General features: G+C 34.2%; 1 protein-coding gene across 1 annotated transcript; it reads left to right on the top strand.

Moving 5' to 3' along the window:
* The first annotated feature begins 1,921 nt into the window (after positions 1–1,921).
* On the top strand, positions 1,922–3,038 carry LOC141718845 (B3 domain-containing protein LOC_Os12g40080-like). Its single transcript, XM_074521223.1, has 4 exons — positions 1,922–1,993; positions 2,121–2,427; positions 2,521–2,648; positions 2,796–3,038. Exons 1-4 carry the CDS (start codon positions 1,922–1,924, stop codon positions 3,036–3,038), a joined length of 750 nt encoding a protein of 249 aa, XP_074377324.1.
* Positions 3,039–16,983: the final 13,945 nt, after the last annotated feature.

The following is a 16,983-nucleotide window of genomic DNA, read 5'->3' as shown; positions in this document are numbered from 1 at the left end:
TAGGATAGTTGTAGTATTTACCTCTTGTATCCTGTACTTGTTACTGCAAAAAATAAACTTGATATGGAAAGAAGGCCAAACATTCGGGCGAGAACAAAGCCTTTTTTGGTCAGGGTTTTATTAAGCGGTTTCATGAAGAAGCTGGTACCCCCTACCTATATCACACTGCACTTCTTTAATTTGTACAGCATTGTATACATACTCATCATCAATCATGCTACATGTATATTTTTCGATTATGTGTGCAGGCAGGCTAAATTAATTTGTGCTTTTGTTTTTTCATTCTAACAGATGATTCCAAGCAAGTATGCTATGCTTCATCCTGAAATTTTGGGTAAAGAATGTGTGCTCTGGCCTACTCATACCCGCGATTCATGGCCCGTGAGGACTAAACGCATTGACAATGAGTTGTGTTTCAAGAAAGGGTGGAGTAAATTTGCGAAGCATCATTCGTTGCAATTTGGTGACATGTTAATTTTCCGGCATGTTAAGAATTCTGAATTTGATGTGGATGTGGTTGATAAGTCCGGAACTTCCAAAGAAACTCTTGCCTTCAAAAAGGACGTGCTTATGAAGGCCACTGCTCCTGTGCCAACCAGTAAGTTTAATAATTTATACGACATATGATGTTTTGCATATACAAAATATACGAATTCACATGTATGGTTCGTTTAACTGATGCAGGTGGACAGAAAAATGGCATTCTTCATTCACCAGCTCTTACTGCAGCAGAAGCTTTAATTTCAAGTTGAGAATATCCTTGGTTTAAAAAGACAATGACAGCTACTTACGTACTGAAATGTGGTGGATATTTGGTTAGCTATGCAATTTATACTTGTGTTCAACTACTGGGACAGTTTTTGTCTCAAAATTAAACAAACAAACTAATGAAATGCCTCTTATGTTGACAATAACAAATATAAATTGATGTGTGCAGCATGTACCATTTGATTATTCCGAAGAGCATATGAAAGATTACCAAGGGAATGTGAAGATTGAGTTGTTAGATAAAACATGGACAGTTAAGGCAGTGAGAGTGGGACAACCCTGTGAAACTAGGACATTATTGTTTAGGAGCGGTTGGAGCGACTTGGCAAGGGAGAACTCTCTTTATCCATACCAAAGATTACACACTCAAACTCACAATTTTCAATCATGCCAGTTACGTGTAATTTGCATATATAGTTTTTGTCACTTCTTATATGTTACTTCAATCAAGATCTAAGTATGCCTCAGTCCTAAGTGTTAAGCAGCCTGCTTACGTGGAGAATGGATATCTGGTAAGATCATACAAATTGTAGTTATTTATGTACTTGTCTTTCAATCTATATATTACGATTAACACTAAAAATCGAACCGATTAATAACCAAATCGAATAAAAAAGGAACGGTGACCGTAATGCAACTCCTATTTGTATATACATAGGCTCATTTGACTATATACACTTTTTAACTTAAACAAACGGTGCCTTCCATTAATTGGGGAAGTACTCTAGTCTCTAGCCATTCTATACCCCGGTCCCGGTGAGGGGGATAACATAAGTAAATAACAGGAGTATTCAAGAATGTGCAGGCCTAAAGGCGGCGTGTTGCTTGCATGTCAATGAATACGTATCTGTTAGTCTGTTACCCATTAATCCCAGCTATGAGCTACCATTATATTCATTGCACTTCAGTTTGAATTACTATTTACAGGTAGCAGAGTCTCTCAAACGCCTAGCTCCAGGGGTCGAATTATTAAATACACAGTAGTACTCCTACTCATTAAATTTGTTAATCAAGAACAAATTTTATGATAAATTCATTGTGCAATTGTATATATTATCCCAAGCAAGTCACGCCTCTTACACAAACAAAGTTTCTTAAACAGACAGATTTTGTTGCACCTCATACTTTGATCCAGCTCCTAATTTATAGAAGAATGGGAAGAAGGCCACCGGTGAGAAAATCTTCGTTTATGAAGATTCTAGTTGGAGATTTCTCCAAGAAACTGGTACGTTACATTTTTATTACTCTTTTAACTTCACACAAGTATACTCATTTAACATGTACTGATGTGCATGCATCTCCTTTTAATTGTTTGAAATTATTTCCTATCTGGTTATTATCCCACTCAACAGCTGATACCACCCAAGTTTGTGAGGCTTTATCGCGGAACTTTTCCTAGAAAATGTAAACTAAGGCCAAGTCATACACAAGATTCATGGCCTGTAAAAACTAAGCAGATCGACAATTTTTTGTATTTCTCTAAAGGGTGGAGAAAGTTTGCACGACATCATTCGTTAGAATCTCATGACTTGTTAGTATTCCGGTATGCACAAGATTCCGAGTTTTATGTGGACATGTTTGATCAGTCTTGTTGTTCCAAGGAACCTGTTACCTCCCAAAATGTGAAATCCACAAGGGAGACTTCTCCTGTACTACCCAGTAAGATCGTTTAATAATACTGTATAGATTTTTATTATAGTTTGTATGCATTTTATGTACTAGTATATAAACATGCATATTGATTTGTCACAGGCAAAGAGAAGGCAGTCAATCCTAAGACACCTGCTCCTAATACAGCAGAAAAGTTAATGGCAAGCTCAGAGTTTCCTGCATTCAAAAAGGTTATGCGACCGGTTTTCGTTAAACCAGGTGGATATTTGGTGAGTGTTTGGATGATTAATTATCTTGTTATATTGAATGCTAGGATTAGGATAATTTGATCACATTATGCTTAAATAACACGGTAATAGAGATTTTAAATGTTTGTTTTGGAAATTAAGATTTATATATATTGAATTTGAATGCAGCATCTGCCTCTAGATTTTACAAAAATGCACCTTGAAGAAAGCAGAAGGCAAGTAAAGATCGAGGCGCCTGAGAAGACATGGACCATTGGACTAGCAAGAGACCGCTGTTTACGTAGGCTGACAAAGGGTTGGTGTAAGATCGTAAGGGAAAAGGCTCTTAAAGTGGGGGATGTATGCGTTTTCCAACTTACAAATACTAAAGACTATACCCTCAAACTTACAGTTTTTAGCAGCACCACTTAAGTATGTTGTTTCTTGTTTAAATCAAGGATGTCAATGAGTTTGCTTGAGTTAAGTTCCATCATATTGGTTATGCTGCTTGTGTCATGGAGATTGATACTAGAGAAGATGCTAGCTCTGATCAGAGTTACAATTTTATGTGCACTAGTTAAGACTTCAGAGCCGGATTACTGGTATATTTGTGACTTGTACTGAATCTATTTTTGAGTTATGTACTTCAGTATGTACGTAGCACTAAAAAAACGTGTATTTTTTATTCCTACTTTTTGTATGATGTGTTTGACAATCTCTTAACCATGATTGACACTCAAAGTTCCATCACGATGACACAATCTCTTGTTATCAAATAAGTAAACTTACAACTATTACAAGTCATACGAACCCACATGTATGTGAATTCTACATCTATCTGTTAGATCCTCTCCATGTCAAATTATTACCATCTATTAAAAACTTTACCGCTTTTTTTTCCAAAAAATAAAATAATTTAATAATAAAAAGTCATGCGGTATAATCAAAATTGAACAAACGCATAATTATATTGCCGTTGAATCCTTCCTTATCAAAGGATTTTTTTTTTAAATATGTATATGTATTGATCATACATCACCATAAAAATCCTTATCACTGAATCAATAACATAAAAATTTCATAGACCGGACATGATAAACAACAAGATAAATCAAAACAAAAATCAAACGCTCACAATTAAGGAGAGATCAAACAAATTTCAAATAGATTGGGAACTTATTAAGGAAATAAAAAGTTAATTAAAAAAATAAATAAAAAAGGAAGGATCAGACCTTTTCACCAATAAAAATCGATGAAAGCCTCTCAGAAATTTGTTGAGACTAATCAATGGAGAGAGAGAAGGGGTCAGGGTTTAAGAAGAATAGATCGAATTAAAACTTTACCACTTAAATTTCTGTATAAAACTATAAATTAAAAATTCTTTAAAATTGAATTACTCAAGGAGTCATGAGAAGTCGGGACATTACCACGGCCAAAAGCGCCAATAAGCTTATTCAAGCTAACCGGGGAAGATAGTAGTGATAATTCTTAGTTTTGGCGGAGATTGCGGAACCTCAAGATCCCATCCAAGGCTAGAAGTTTCATGTAGAGTAATTGCTTACCTAGCATGACAATATTTAATAAATATGCCTGTGCTGAAAAGGTATACCCGGTGTGTAGAAACGAAAATACAATTGTTTTACATTCTTTTTACCATTCATCTTTGTTTTTGTCTTGTTATCTAATGCAACTTAATTTAAATCCTTTGGGTTTAAAACTTAAAATAAATAGGGTATCATTTTACGTCAAGGATCAAGTGCTTACTTTTCTTTTATCTCACTAATGCTATCAAGAATGAATTTGGTTTGAGTTGTATAACAACTAAATTAACTAATAATCAAGGAAAAGTTTTGTTTGCAAATAATTAAATAAACGTGTTGGAAAACATGTAGATCCACCATAAACTCATTACACAATTCTGAAATTCGTCTGATATGTTCCGAAAGATATTTATAAAGAACCTGTCCTGACCACATAAAAACAAGTTCTGCGACTCGTATAACCCCATGACCACATAAAAAGGTTAAAATGAATTACACACTTATACAACTAATCCCATGACCATATAAAAAGATTAATTGACTTTACAGAGATAACAATTACAAAACATATTTGGATGACCACATACCATAGTTAATTCAAGCATATCTATGAGCATTGCTATATATATATATATATATATATATATATATATATATATATATATATATTCTGAACACATCTCGGAAAATCAAAACTGTATAACTGTCATAAAGTTAGGGCATCAAAATAGCCATCCAACAATTATAATCTAGCCAACCATAATCATAATAAAAGTTACAATATTCATGAGAAGATTAGAATTCAAACCAAAGCGTGGAGTTATTAAAATTATCCCTATGTTGTTGATATCAAATCTCCAAGTATAAAGTTCTCCTCCTTCTCATGTTAGTTTCTTCTCTTGGTGGCTATAAATATGTATATTATATCTCTAATAATATAAACCTAATATATAAAAAGTATTTTTAATGTTTCTAGGAATAAACAAGAGTTTCCCAAATCGAAAAGGTTTTTAAGGTCAAAATTCGTAGTTGACTTTTCTCTGCTGTTCTTGGGCTGTTTTCACTAGATTTTGAAATATGGACCATTATCGAATTAAAGAGAATCTCGTTATATTCGTGTGGACTGTTAAATCACCCAAATCCGATGTACGAAACTCAAGATACGTCCCACACAATAGGTATTGCGTGTGTAACCCATTAAATCTGATTTTTCTTCTAATTTAGCTCCAATCCTTTCCAATTTAGAATTATTTACTTCCTACAAAAATTTATTACAAACTCATTAATAAAGATCCAATTAAATGTAAAATATAATTAATATGAGAATAAATATCATCTAAAATATACACAAATATATATTTTATCAAATATCCCCACACTTAGCATTTTGCACGTCCTCGGGAAAATAAGAGAAATAAAATAATCCTAACTAACTATCTAACTCCACTTTCGTAGATGACACGATTGCATTGAGCATATGCAACAAGCCGTTAAACCCCTAGGCAGCCCTAGTAGGACGAGTTGTGTCTCGTGAGGGCTTATAGAAGATATACCCACAAAATCTACCCAGCCCATGCAATGCAATGGTCCTCAAATAACGGAGGACTACAACTACCTACATGAATGCAACTAGATGATTACAAATGCAAAAGAGCTCAAATTTAATAGTGTACGCCAAGTCAACAATGACCCCCAGAGTATGCAACAAGTTAAACACATCAAGCTCACACTAAAACATCACCACATAGTAAACACAAGTGCAGAGTGTGCGTGTGTGCTTAGAGTAACAAAATTTTCTCTACTGAACCAAGAATAAAGGCACACAAGTTTCAACATGACAAGTCAGCGAGTTAATAGCTCCCAAGTTTATCACTAAAATAGATCTTAAACACTTCGTTACACCAGCCATCATTTGAGTTTAGCAAGGGATTTTTATGTCTTCTTTTATTTATACAATACTAATAAATATATACATATAATTTTTTATATGCTCGGTCTAAGGTTAGGAAGCTCCTCAGGATAAGTGAGTTACGACCATCATAAGACTTCACAAGCTAAGTCCGAGGTAGGGTGACTTCTCAGAGTAAGTGAGTTACGACCACTCTCAGACTTCGCCAATCATATTATACACACATATGTATTAAATGATTTATTTAACCGTGCAATGGTCAAGATCCCTAAAAATTTATGCACTAATACCCATGTAGCGAGCGTTGGGTCAACAATACTAAACTATAAAAGGCTTTATGTTACTAGATACAAAATCCCCCTAGACTTAATAACTCGAGTATTAATGAGCCAACCTAGTCAATTATATTACTTTTTTATGTGTACTTTATTAATACTCATATATTTTTTAATGTTCTTTTTTTTTCTTTAGACATTTACATCTCACATTTTCCCCCAAACTTTAGCATTTATGTTAAGCTCAAAAATGAATAGACAAAATTTTAATTATCAACAAGCGGCTATCCCTCACAAAAACAAAGATATCCATGTCTCAGTTCAAGAACATCATAAAATTGTATAGTAAAATAAATTCTGCACTAATGACACTACGCATTGTAACATCAAGTGATCATATCAAGATTTAGTCAGAAATGAGTCACACACTATATCATCATAGGTCACTGACTTGAACTACTACAAGTTCGAGATCATGCAAAATTATGCAATGATATGCAACTAACAGATAATACAACTATATGATTTGATACAATTTATATAAATTACTTTATGCAATGTGCAACTATTTATTCTAACATGTCATGCGCTAACTATTTTACAAGACTAAAAATACTTTTTTTTTTTAATTTTAATAATTTTTTTAATTTTTAATTTTTTAATAATATTGAAAACACCTCCCCACACTTGAACGAGTCATTATCCTCAATGAATTTGATAATATATATAATAATATACTAATTATGAAAGAAAGAAAAAAATAATCTAAAAAATATAAAAATATAATAAAGAATAATAATTTACAAAGAAAGTTAGAAATACTCCCCTCTCCATGTGAGCGCCCCTTGAAAGGATTGCAAGAAATTTAAAATTTCAGGCCCAACTAGAGGATAAAAGAATTTCAGCCCACATTTGAACACAAACAAGTTGATATCTCATATGGTAGAGAAGTCCACGTAAGAGCTCAGGTTACTCCCACGTCATTGGTTCAAAATATGGCAAGCTCACTTGATTTTTTTAGATAGCAGATCTCTAGGAGCATGAACAACAGCAGAACATCAAATGAACTACTTATTGGGCTTTGGACTTGGATTGAGTGTTATATGTGCACCAGCGCGCACAATTATTTTTTGTTATAGGGACTTCCGCACCTGCAGGTAGGTCGTGCGCACCTCGGTGTGCAGCAACAAATTTACTCCCGCTTAAAGGAAGCTCGCGCACGACAACAATTACATCCACAAGCCCGTCATTATTATCCAGCTTCTCTGTTTTTTGTTTTTTGTTTTTTTTTTCAAATTTCAAATAATATTTGAAAATTAATTTTCGATACCTATACATTATTCCTGAAACACTTTACACAATCATCAATGCATCATACAATAATAGTAGTAGTAGTAATAATAATAATAATAATAAATATAATAAATGTAATAATAGTAATAGTAATAATAATAATAATAATAATAATAATAATAATAATAATAATAATAATACAAAAATTTACAATAACATTAGGTTACCTCCCTTGAGTGCCTTTCTTTATTGTCTTTGGCTAGACAATGTACCTCTCAATTTCAAGGAGAGTACATCCACGATATCATCTCCATCTTCAGTTTGTGAAAAGAATAATGAAAGTTGCATAGCTTGAAAACCATCCACAAAATAACTGAAATAGTGTCGGCTAAGCTTGTGTAACTTGATGAAAAATTACCAACCCGATCAGAAAATGGTATATGATACCTCAAGTGAATTGGTGAAGGTTTCCACTCTAATTTCTGTGGATCTTGCAAGAGAGGATCCAATGCTAACTCATTCACAACTTCAGAGCTACCCTTAAAAGTGAAGTCTTCATCAAGATCAAATTCGAGAATATATGGATGAGTTAGTTCCTTTATATAACTTGTAAATGACACAAAACTTTGTTCCATTCTAACAAACTCATTCCCTAACAAATCCTTGCCATGGTCTTCAAAAATTACATCTTCTACAACTTTAAGATCTTTTCGCGCAACACCCTCTCTTAAATCTCTTGGGAACATATTTTCACATTCACATGGTCTTTATTATTCACCTCATTCACCTCATCTACTTTGTTTTCTATAAACCTAGATGGAAAAGGAACATCATCAAAGTGACTATCAATATCAACTGGATAATAAAGAGTAAGTGACTTCTCTTTAAGTTCTGTTACAACCACTTCCTCACTATCATCATGCAGACGTTCAGGTTCTTTCATTGGTATATCAAATATGCCATTAACTTGGTTGTAATGATATTCACATACTCAACCTTTTGTTATGATTCTATAGTTACAGGAAGTTCCGCAAACTCATGCTTTTGATTAATCTTCATAACCACATCTCCAAGTTGCTTTTGTATTTCCTTGATATCCTCAGAATCTTTAGCACACTGCTTCTGCATCTCCAACTGCCACTCAGCTAACCTTGTCAATAACTTCTCAACATTACTTTCACTAGCTGACTCGTGTTGAACATGTTCACTTTGTTGAAAACCAGAATATGAATAAGTGTCATGCTGCTAATACCTATTTAGATTCTGATCATCATGTCTCGAGTTAGGATGACCTCCCCATCATAGATTGAAAGAATCTAAGAATGGATTCTCTCCTTGTTACGCATACCCCATAACATTTAAATTCCTATAACAAGGTGTTATCAAGCATGGGCACGAGTTATCAGAATGGCCAGGAGCTACACAAATACCACAAACTTGAGGTCGTGGTGTTCTTCCATTTATGAATAATGCACTCATCCTCTTTAGATTTTGCTCAATTTTGTCAACCTTTTATCAGATTTGTTAGATATATTTGTGATGCCATGACTAATTTGATGTGTTTAGTTTCAGAACTTAATATCAGGACTTATCAGGACTTATCGGAAATCAGAACTTACTGAAATCAGAACTTATATCAGAACTTAAGGCCGTCAGGATTTATATCAGGACTTAAGTGCGGGTACTTCAGATAAAGAATGCGGATGATTTCTAGGAGATGATCTGGACTAAAATAAAGGAAGATATGCTTTAGGAGTTGGACGACTAGAATACTTGTAGAAGATAATATCTGATTGATTTATTTTAGGAAGAAATATATTTCATATCAATTAGAAGATATCTTGTAACTGTGTACTATATAAATACAGCTTAGGGTTTACACTATAAGTTTTATCATTCACGAGAAAGATTATTCATTGTAACTCTAACATCTCTTAGTGATATTGTTCATCACTGAGAGAGTAGTTTAATCTACTTTGTAACAGAGCTTATTATATTGAATAAACTTGATTACAGTTACATACTTGTGTTCTAAATCGATTTGATTGTATAAACACTATATTCAACCCCCTTCTATAGTGTTGTGTGACCTAACAAGTGGTATCAGAGCCTCTCTGTTGATATACAAACAGTGAGATCCAGTTTATAATCATGTCTGACGAAACACAAACTCCACCTAAGCCCACCAAAACTCAAGATACTTAAAACAATCAAACACACAGTCGATATGAGAGTATTATGGTTCCCATACCGAGAGCATCTGAGTATCCTATATGGAAGATAAAGATGGTTATGTTTCTGGAAGTCACAGATCCAGAATACCTTGATAGAATTAATGATGGACTATATAAGCCTACCAAGCTCTTTATTGCAGTTGCTGATCAACCAGCAAAGATGATACCGAAGGAGAAAGGAGATTACACACCTGGAGACATCTCATCTATTGCCAAGGATGCAAGGGTAAGGCATCTGCTTCATAGTGCAATTGAGAATGTCATGTCAAACAAGGTAATTGGATGCAAGACTGTAAAGGAAATATGGGATGCTTTGGAGATAAGATGTCAGGGAACTGAAGCCATCAAAAAGAACAGGAAGACTATACTCACACAAGAGTATGAGCACTTTGATTCAAAAACTGATGAATCATTAACTGATTTATATGACATGTTTGCCAAACTCTTGAATGATCTGTCACTAGTGGACAAGGAATATGATCTTGAAGATTCAAATCTAAAATTCCTTTTAGCTCTTCCTGAAAATTGGGATTTGAAATCTACTACCATAAGAGACAACTATGACCTTGCTGAAACTATTCTGGATGAAATTTATGGTATGCTCAAGACTCATGAACTTGAGATGGATCAAAGGAGCAAAAGGCATGGAAGAAAGTCAAAGAAAGTTGCTCTTAAAGCTGAGGAGGAATCTCCTAAAGTGGTTGTCTCAAAGGGGGGCAAAGAAAAGGCTCTCATCATACAGTCTGATTCAGAGTCATCATATTCTGATGATGATGATTCATAATCTGAAAATTTATCTGAAGTGGATGTTGATGCAGAGATGATACAACCATGTGCTCTTATGGTGAAGGGTATCACAAAGATAGCCTACAAGAAATTCAAAAAGGGCAAGAAGTTTTCTAGGAAAGGTGGAAGTTCTGAAAAGAAAGGGTTCAAAAAGTCTGAAGGCAAAGGAGAAAAGTCTGGCAGATGAGACAACTCAAATGTCAAATGCTACAATTGTGGTGAAAGAGGCCACATCTCTCCTGACTGCAAGAAAGGAAAAAATGATAAAGGCCAGGAACTTATTACAAAGAAGAAAAACTGGGCAGACACTTCAAATTCTAAAAAAGAGGTGAACTATGCCTTGATGGCAAATGCTGATAGCAGTTCTGGAACTGCTGAATTGAAGGTACCTCATTCAACTCTTGCTTTTCATACTGATGATATTTCTGAGCTAAGATTATATCTGAAAACCATGTTCATTAGTTTTAGAGATCAGACTTTAGAAAATGAAAGATTAAAATCTGAAAGTCTTGCTCTTAAAAACAGAAATGACTACTTAGAAAAAGAGTTAGTTATATTCCATCAAACTCGGAAAGAAAGAGATGAGGCTTTGTATGTTAGAGATGAAATACTAAAATTGAATAAATCTCTTAAATCTGAACTGGAAAAGGAAAAGGAGATAATCAAAACTTGGACTAACTCTGGAAGAACAACTCAAAAAATCTTAGAAAATGGAAATTGGAAAGAAGGACTAGGTTACCTAGATGATAAAGAAGAAAATGAAACTGTGTCATCTAAACCAAACTTTACCAAGAAAGCTGAAAAGCCAAAGGTAAATCCTGTTAAATTTGTTGCAAAAACGGATGTGTCAAAATCTAAAAAGATGAATGATTCTAAAAAAGAAGTCAAAGAAGAGTCAACTTCTGACAAATTAAAATAGGATAGACCAACTGTGGTAAATGTTGGCTTAATGACAAAGAAGCCGCTTAAGTATAAGCTGAAAGAGATTAAATATGTGAACAAGGTAAAGGAAGCTAGGAAAAATAGGAATGGAAAGGAAGGTGTGAATAAAAGCAATAATTATATGCCTGTTCCTAATGCTCCTAGAAATAAATGCTATAATTGTGGAAACTCTAACCATCTTGCTTCTTTTTGTAGGAAAAATAAAGATATAAACTCTTTACCTCCTAGATCAGATTTTAAGAATCAATCTGTTAGGTTTAAACCACAAAATCCTTGTTTTCATTGTGGTAGTTTATGGCATTCTATTTATACTTGTTAGGAATATCATAGTTTGTACTATGATTATTATCAAATAAAACCTTCTTTAAAGAAAGTTAGTGTAATTCCTTCTAGTGTAAATTCTGATGCAAAGTCTGATATAAAGTCTGATAAAAAGCATGTTAGCATAAACTCTGAAACTAAATCCGCTGCAAATGCTAACAAACTTAAAAAGGTCAAAGGATCCAAGCAAGTCTGGGTCCTTAAAACTAACCAATAGTGGTCTTTGTGATTGCAGGGCAACAGGAAAAACATCTTGGTTCTTGACAGTGAATGTTCATGACATATGACTGGAAATAAAGCCCAGCTATCAGACTTTGTGGAGAAAGCTGGCCCAGGAATTTCTTATGGAGATGGAAATATGGGAAAGACTCTGGGATATGGAAATATCAATCTTGGGAATGTCATAATTGAATCAGTAGCTCTTGTCTCAGGACTTAAACATAATCTGCTAAGTGTGAGTCAAATCTGTGACAGAGGTTATCATGTGAATTTCTTTGAAGAACACTATGAAATTATAAGTAATTCTACAGGCAAAGTGGTTCTGAAAGGTTACAGACATGATAACATATATGAAGCCAGACCTTCAACAAATTCTGATGGTTCTGCAATTTGTCTGTTAAGCAGAGTATCAATTGAAGAAAGCTGGAATTGGCATAAGAGACTCTCTCATTTAAATTTCAACAACATAAATGAGCTAGTAAAGAAAGATCTTGTGAGAGGACTGCCAAAATCAGTATTTGCTCCTGATGGTCTTTGTGACTCATGTCAAAAGGCAAAACAAAAAAAAATCTTCATTCAAGATCAAAACTGAGTCCTCAATTCTTGAGCCTTATCACTTACTGCATGTTGATCTATTTGGTCCAGTCAATGTCATGTCTATTGCAAAGAAGAAATATGCTATGGTTATAGTGGATGAGTTCTCAAGATACACTTAGGTGTATTTCTTGCACAAGAAGAATGAAACTGCATCTACTCTAACTGATCATGTCAGACAACTTGATAAGTTAGTCAAAGATTCTGTTAAAATAATAAGAAGTGATGATGACACTGAGTTCAAGAATTCAATCCTGGAAGAGTTTTGCAAAGAGCATGGAATAAAGCAGGAATTTTCTGCACTTGGAACTCCACAGCAGAATGGAATTGTAGAAAGAAAGAACAAGACTCTTATTGAAGCTGCACAACTATGCTTGATGAAGCAAAGCTACCAACCTATTTTTGGTCTGAAGCTGTGTAGACTGCTTGTTTTACACAGAATGCTACACTCATAAACAAGCATGGAAAAACACCATATGAGAAGGTGAAGAAAAAGAAGCCAAATCTGAAATACTTTCATGTATTTTGATGTAAGTGTTTTGTTCTTAAGACTCATCCCGAACAATTGTCAAAATTTGATCTAAAAGCCGATGAAGGAATTTTTGTTGGATATCCACTTTCCACAAAAGCCTTCAGAGTCTACAATTTAAGAACAAGGGTTGTTATGGAATCTATCAATGTATCTTTTGATGATAAAAAGATTACTGGACTTGAAGATTTCAATGATCATGATCAGATGAGATTTGAAAATGAAGATGTAAATTCTGATTCTGTAAATTCTGATGACCTAAATCCTGATCCTGTAAGTTCTGACGGGTTAAATTCTGATGTCATTAAAACTGTGGTAACTACTTGGAAGGAAAATGCACCTGTTCAGGGGGAGCAAGCTGATGAACATACCACATCTCAAGACTCTCAAGAAGTGTCAGAACCAGTCACCGGCTCTTCAATTTCTAATTCATCAAGTGCTGATGAGCCAAATTCTGACAATTCTGGAAACTCTGATTCTTCAATTCCTGAAGGATCCAACTCAAATCCTGGAATCTCAAAGAGCATAACTTCAGGGGGAGCATCAGAAAATGCTGATGGAGACAGTATGGATCATGGGGGAGGATCCAGTTCTAGAAATCAACTTCCATCTACAAGGAAGTGGACTAAATCACATACACCTGACTTAATAATTGGAGATCCTGAAGTAGGTGTCAGAACTAGAACAACAACAATAAATGAATGTCTCTATCATTTCTTTCTATCTCAGACTGAACCAAAGAAAGTGGAAGAAGCTCTTCAAGATGCTGATTGGGTGCAAGCAATGCAGGAAGAGTTAAATGAATTTGAAAGAAATAAAGTCTGGACCCTAGTGCCAAGACCAAATGACAGATCCATTGTTGGTACAAAATGGGTGTTTAGAAATAAAACTGACAGTGATGACATAATTACAAGAAACAAAGCAAGGCTGGTTGCTAAAGTCTCAACATGAGGGTATTGACTATGATGAAACATTTGCTCCAGTTGCTAGATTGGAAGCCATAAGAATATTTTTGGCTTATGCTGCTCACAAGAAGTTCAAAGTCTTTCAAATGGATATGAAAAGTGCTTTTCTCAATGGAGAATTAGAGGAAGAGGTATGTATTAAACAACCTTCAGGCTTTGTAGATCCAAAATTTCCAAATCATGTCTACAGGCTTGACAAAGCACTTTATGACCTTAAGCAAGCTCCTAGAGCATGGTATGAGACTCTGAATCAATTCCTTCTAGAAAGTGGATTTCATAAAGGCACAATTGACAAGACTTTATTCTACCTCAACCATGGAAATGACTTACTTTTGGTACAAATTTATGTTGATGATATCATCTTTGGCTCTACAAATACAAAACTTTGTGAAAGATTTTCCAAGTTAATGCAGTCAAGATATCAAATGAGTATGATGGGAGAACTTAGCTATTTTCGGGGACTTCAAGTCAAGGAAACTGAAGAAGGTACTTTCATAAAACAATTCAAGTACACCAGAAATTTACTCAAGAAGTTTGGAATGCAAGACCGTTCTACTGCATCAACTCCCATGGCCACTGCCACCAAGTTAGATAAAGATATTGGAGCATCAGTAGATATTACTAACTACAGAGGTATGATTGGCTCTTTACTCTATTTAACTGCAAGTAGACCTGATATCATGTATGCTACCTGTCTTTGTGCAAGATTTCAGGCTGATCCAAGAGAACCTCATCTAATAGCTGTGAAAAAAATTTCAAGTACCTCAAGGGTACAGCTGATCTAGGATTGTGGTATCCTAGGGAATCAGATTTTAAGCTAATAGGTTACTCAGATGCAGATTTTGCAGGATGCAAAATAGACAGGAAAAACACTAGTGGAAGCTGCCAATTTCTTGGAGGCAGATTGGTTTCTTGGTTTAGCAAGAAACAGAAATCAATTTCCACATGAACTGCAGAAGCAGAATATATTGCGGCAGGAAGTTGTTGTGCACCGATTATTTGGATGAAGAATCAGCTAGTGGGCTATGGGTTAGAATTTTCTAAAATACCTATTTACTGTGATAATCAAAGTGCTATTACTATGACAGGAAATCCAGTTCAACACTCAATGACAAAGCACATCAGTATTAGGTACCATTTCATAAGGGAACGTGTGATGGAAGGTACAGTGGAATTGCATTTTGTTCCAACAGATCAACAACTAGCAGATATCTTCACAAAACCACTATGTGAAGCTACTTTTACAAGTCTGGTAAATGAACTTGGAATGGTTTCAGATTCTTTCTCAAAATCCGTTTAGTTTTTGTTCTCATACATCAGACTTTATGATCAGTGTTTACAGATTTTCTTATCTCAATGTAATATATGCTTAAATTGTTACATATTAAACACTGCTTGTTATCTGATGTGTTTCCATAAACTCTGAAAGTGTTTTGAATGTTATGTGACCATTCAATCCAATGAGGATTATCTTGTTAGATGCTGACTTAGTAGTCTTTAACAAACTATGTATCCTATGTTTGAATTAGTTGTTTATATGGAAATCAATAACACAAGCAAATTATGATTTTGATCTTAGTCAAATTTCCTTTGTGTATCTTATTACTAAGTCACAAACTAGATTATTGCTTCTTATCTGTCAAATTCTGATGTCAGTAAATCTTAAGGATGAACTACATGCTTGACAAGCCTCACTTATCTGAAGAAAACAAAAGAAAAGAAAAATTGAAATCAGGTACTCCTTTGAGATCTAGAGTAATTTATGTGAAAGGGAAGATCCAAGTGCATTGCTGGTATTAAGTTATATGCATTAGAAAAGCAAATTGATTTTTCTTGGTGACTTTTAACATTCTCTGATTACTAGAGAAATATTCTGATAACAGCATAAATTCCGATGGCAATTGTAACTCATTTACACTGAGAAGCCACTATCTAAAGAATTTCAAAAGATGCATAAAATGAGCACAAACAGTTGATGTGGATTCTTGCATAACTTTATTCTATACTAGACTTCATAATTCAAGACAAATTTTAAGCATTTCTCTTAGTTATGCCTTATTTCTAAGATATACTGAAGTTTATCAGACTTTAATCCTTATCTGATCATTTGCACATACACACACTATCACTCCATATGAATGATGAAAATTACTGTGGTAATTAATTTGTTTATGATAAACAGTTAAGTATTATTTACATTAATTCTGAGGACAAGTTCTGATGTAAGTTCTGATGATTAAACTCTGAAGAAACCAGACAGTATTTGTGTGGAGAAACACAGAAACAGTCATTCATTTTTTTTAGTACAGAAGCCATGTTCTGATGACCGTTAAGTTATGATAATAGTCAAGTTCTGATGCAAATCCTAATGCTTACGTGGCATTATTTATTTACTTGACTTATTTTTAGTTTTTACTGTAACGGTCATATTTATCAGAAAATAATTAAGTGAGATGAAAACAGTGATAATCATTTGGTTAATGGGTTGCGTGCTTGTTTTGGTAACCACATGTGAGCAATAGTTCCTGCACATTTACCGTGCCCACTAATAATGTTTTGACTGTTTACATGCTGCCAGGTGTCACATGTCTGTTTTACTTCCAAAAAGAGCCGTTGAGTGGGAAGAGTATAAATATTATAGATAAAAGATTATACAAATCTTTTACCTTATCTCTCACTTTAATCTCTTATTTCTTTTCCTCTCTCTCTCTCTCTCTCTCTCTCTCTCTTTTTCTCTCTATAATCTGACAGACTTTCTTACAGGTATTT

Source organism: Apium graveolens, chromosome 4, assembly GCF_009905375.1.
Source record: "Apium graveolens cultivar Ventura chromosome 4, ASM990537v1, whole genome shotgun sequence".
Classification (NCBI taxonomy): Eukaryota; Viridiplantae; Streptophyta; class Magnoliopsida; order Apiales; family Apiaceae; genus Apium; species Apium graveolens.
The sequence above is the reverse complement of the archived record's forward strand: the minus strand, read 5'-3'. Positions and strand labels throughout refer to the sequence as shown.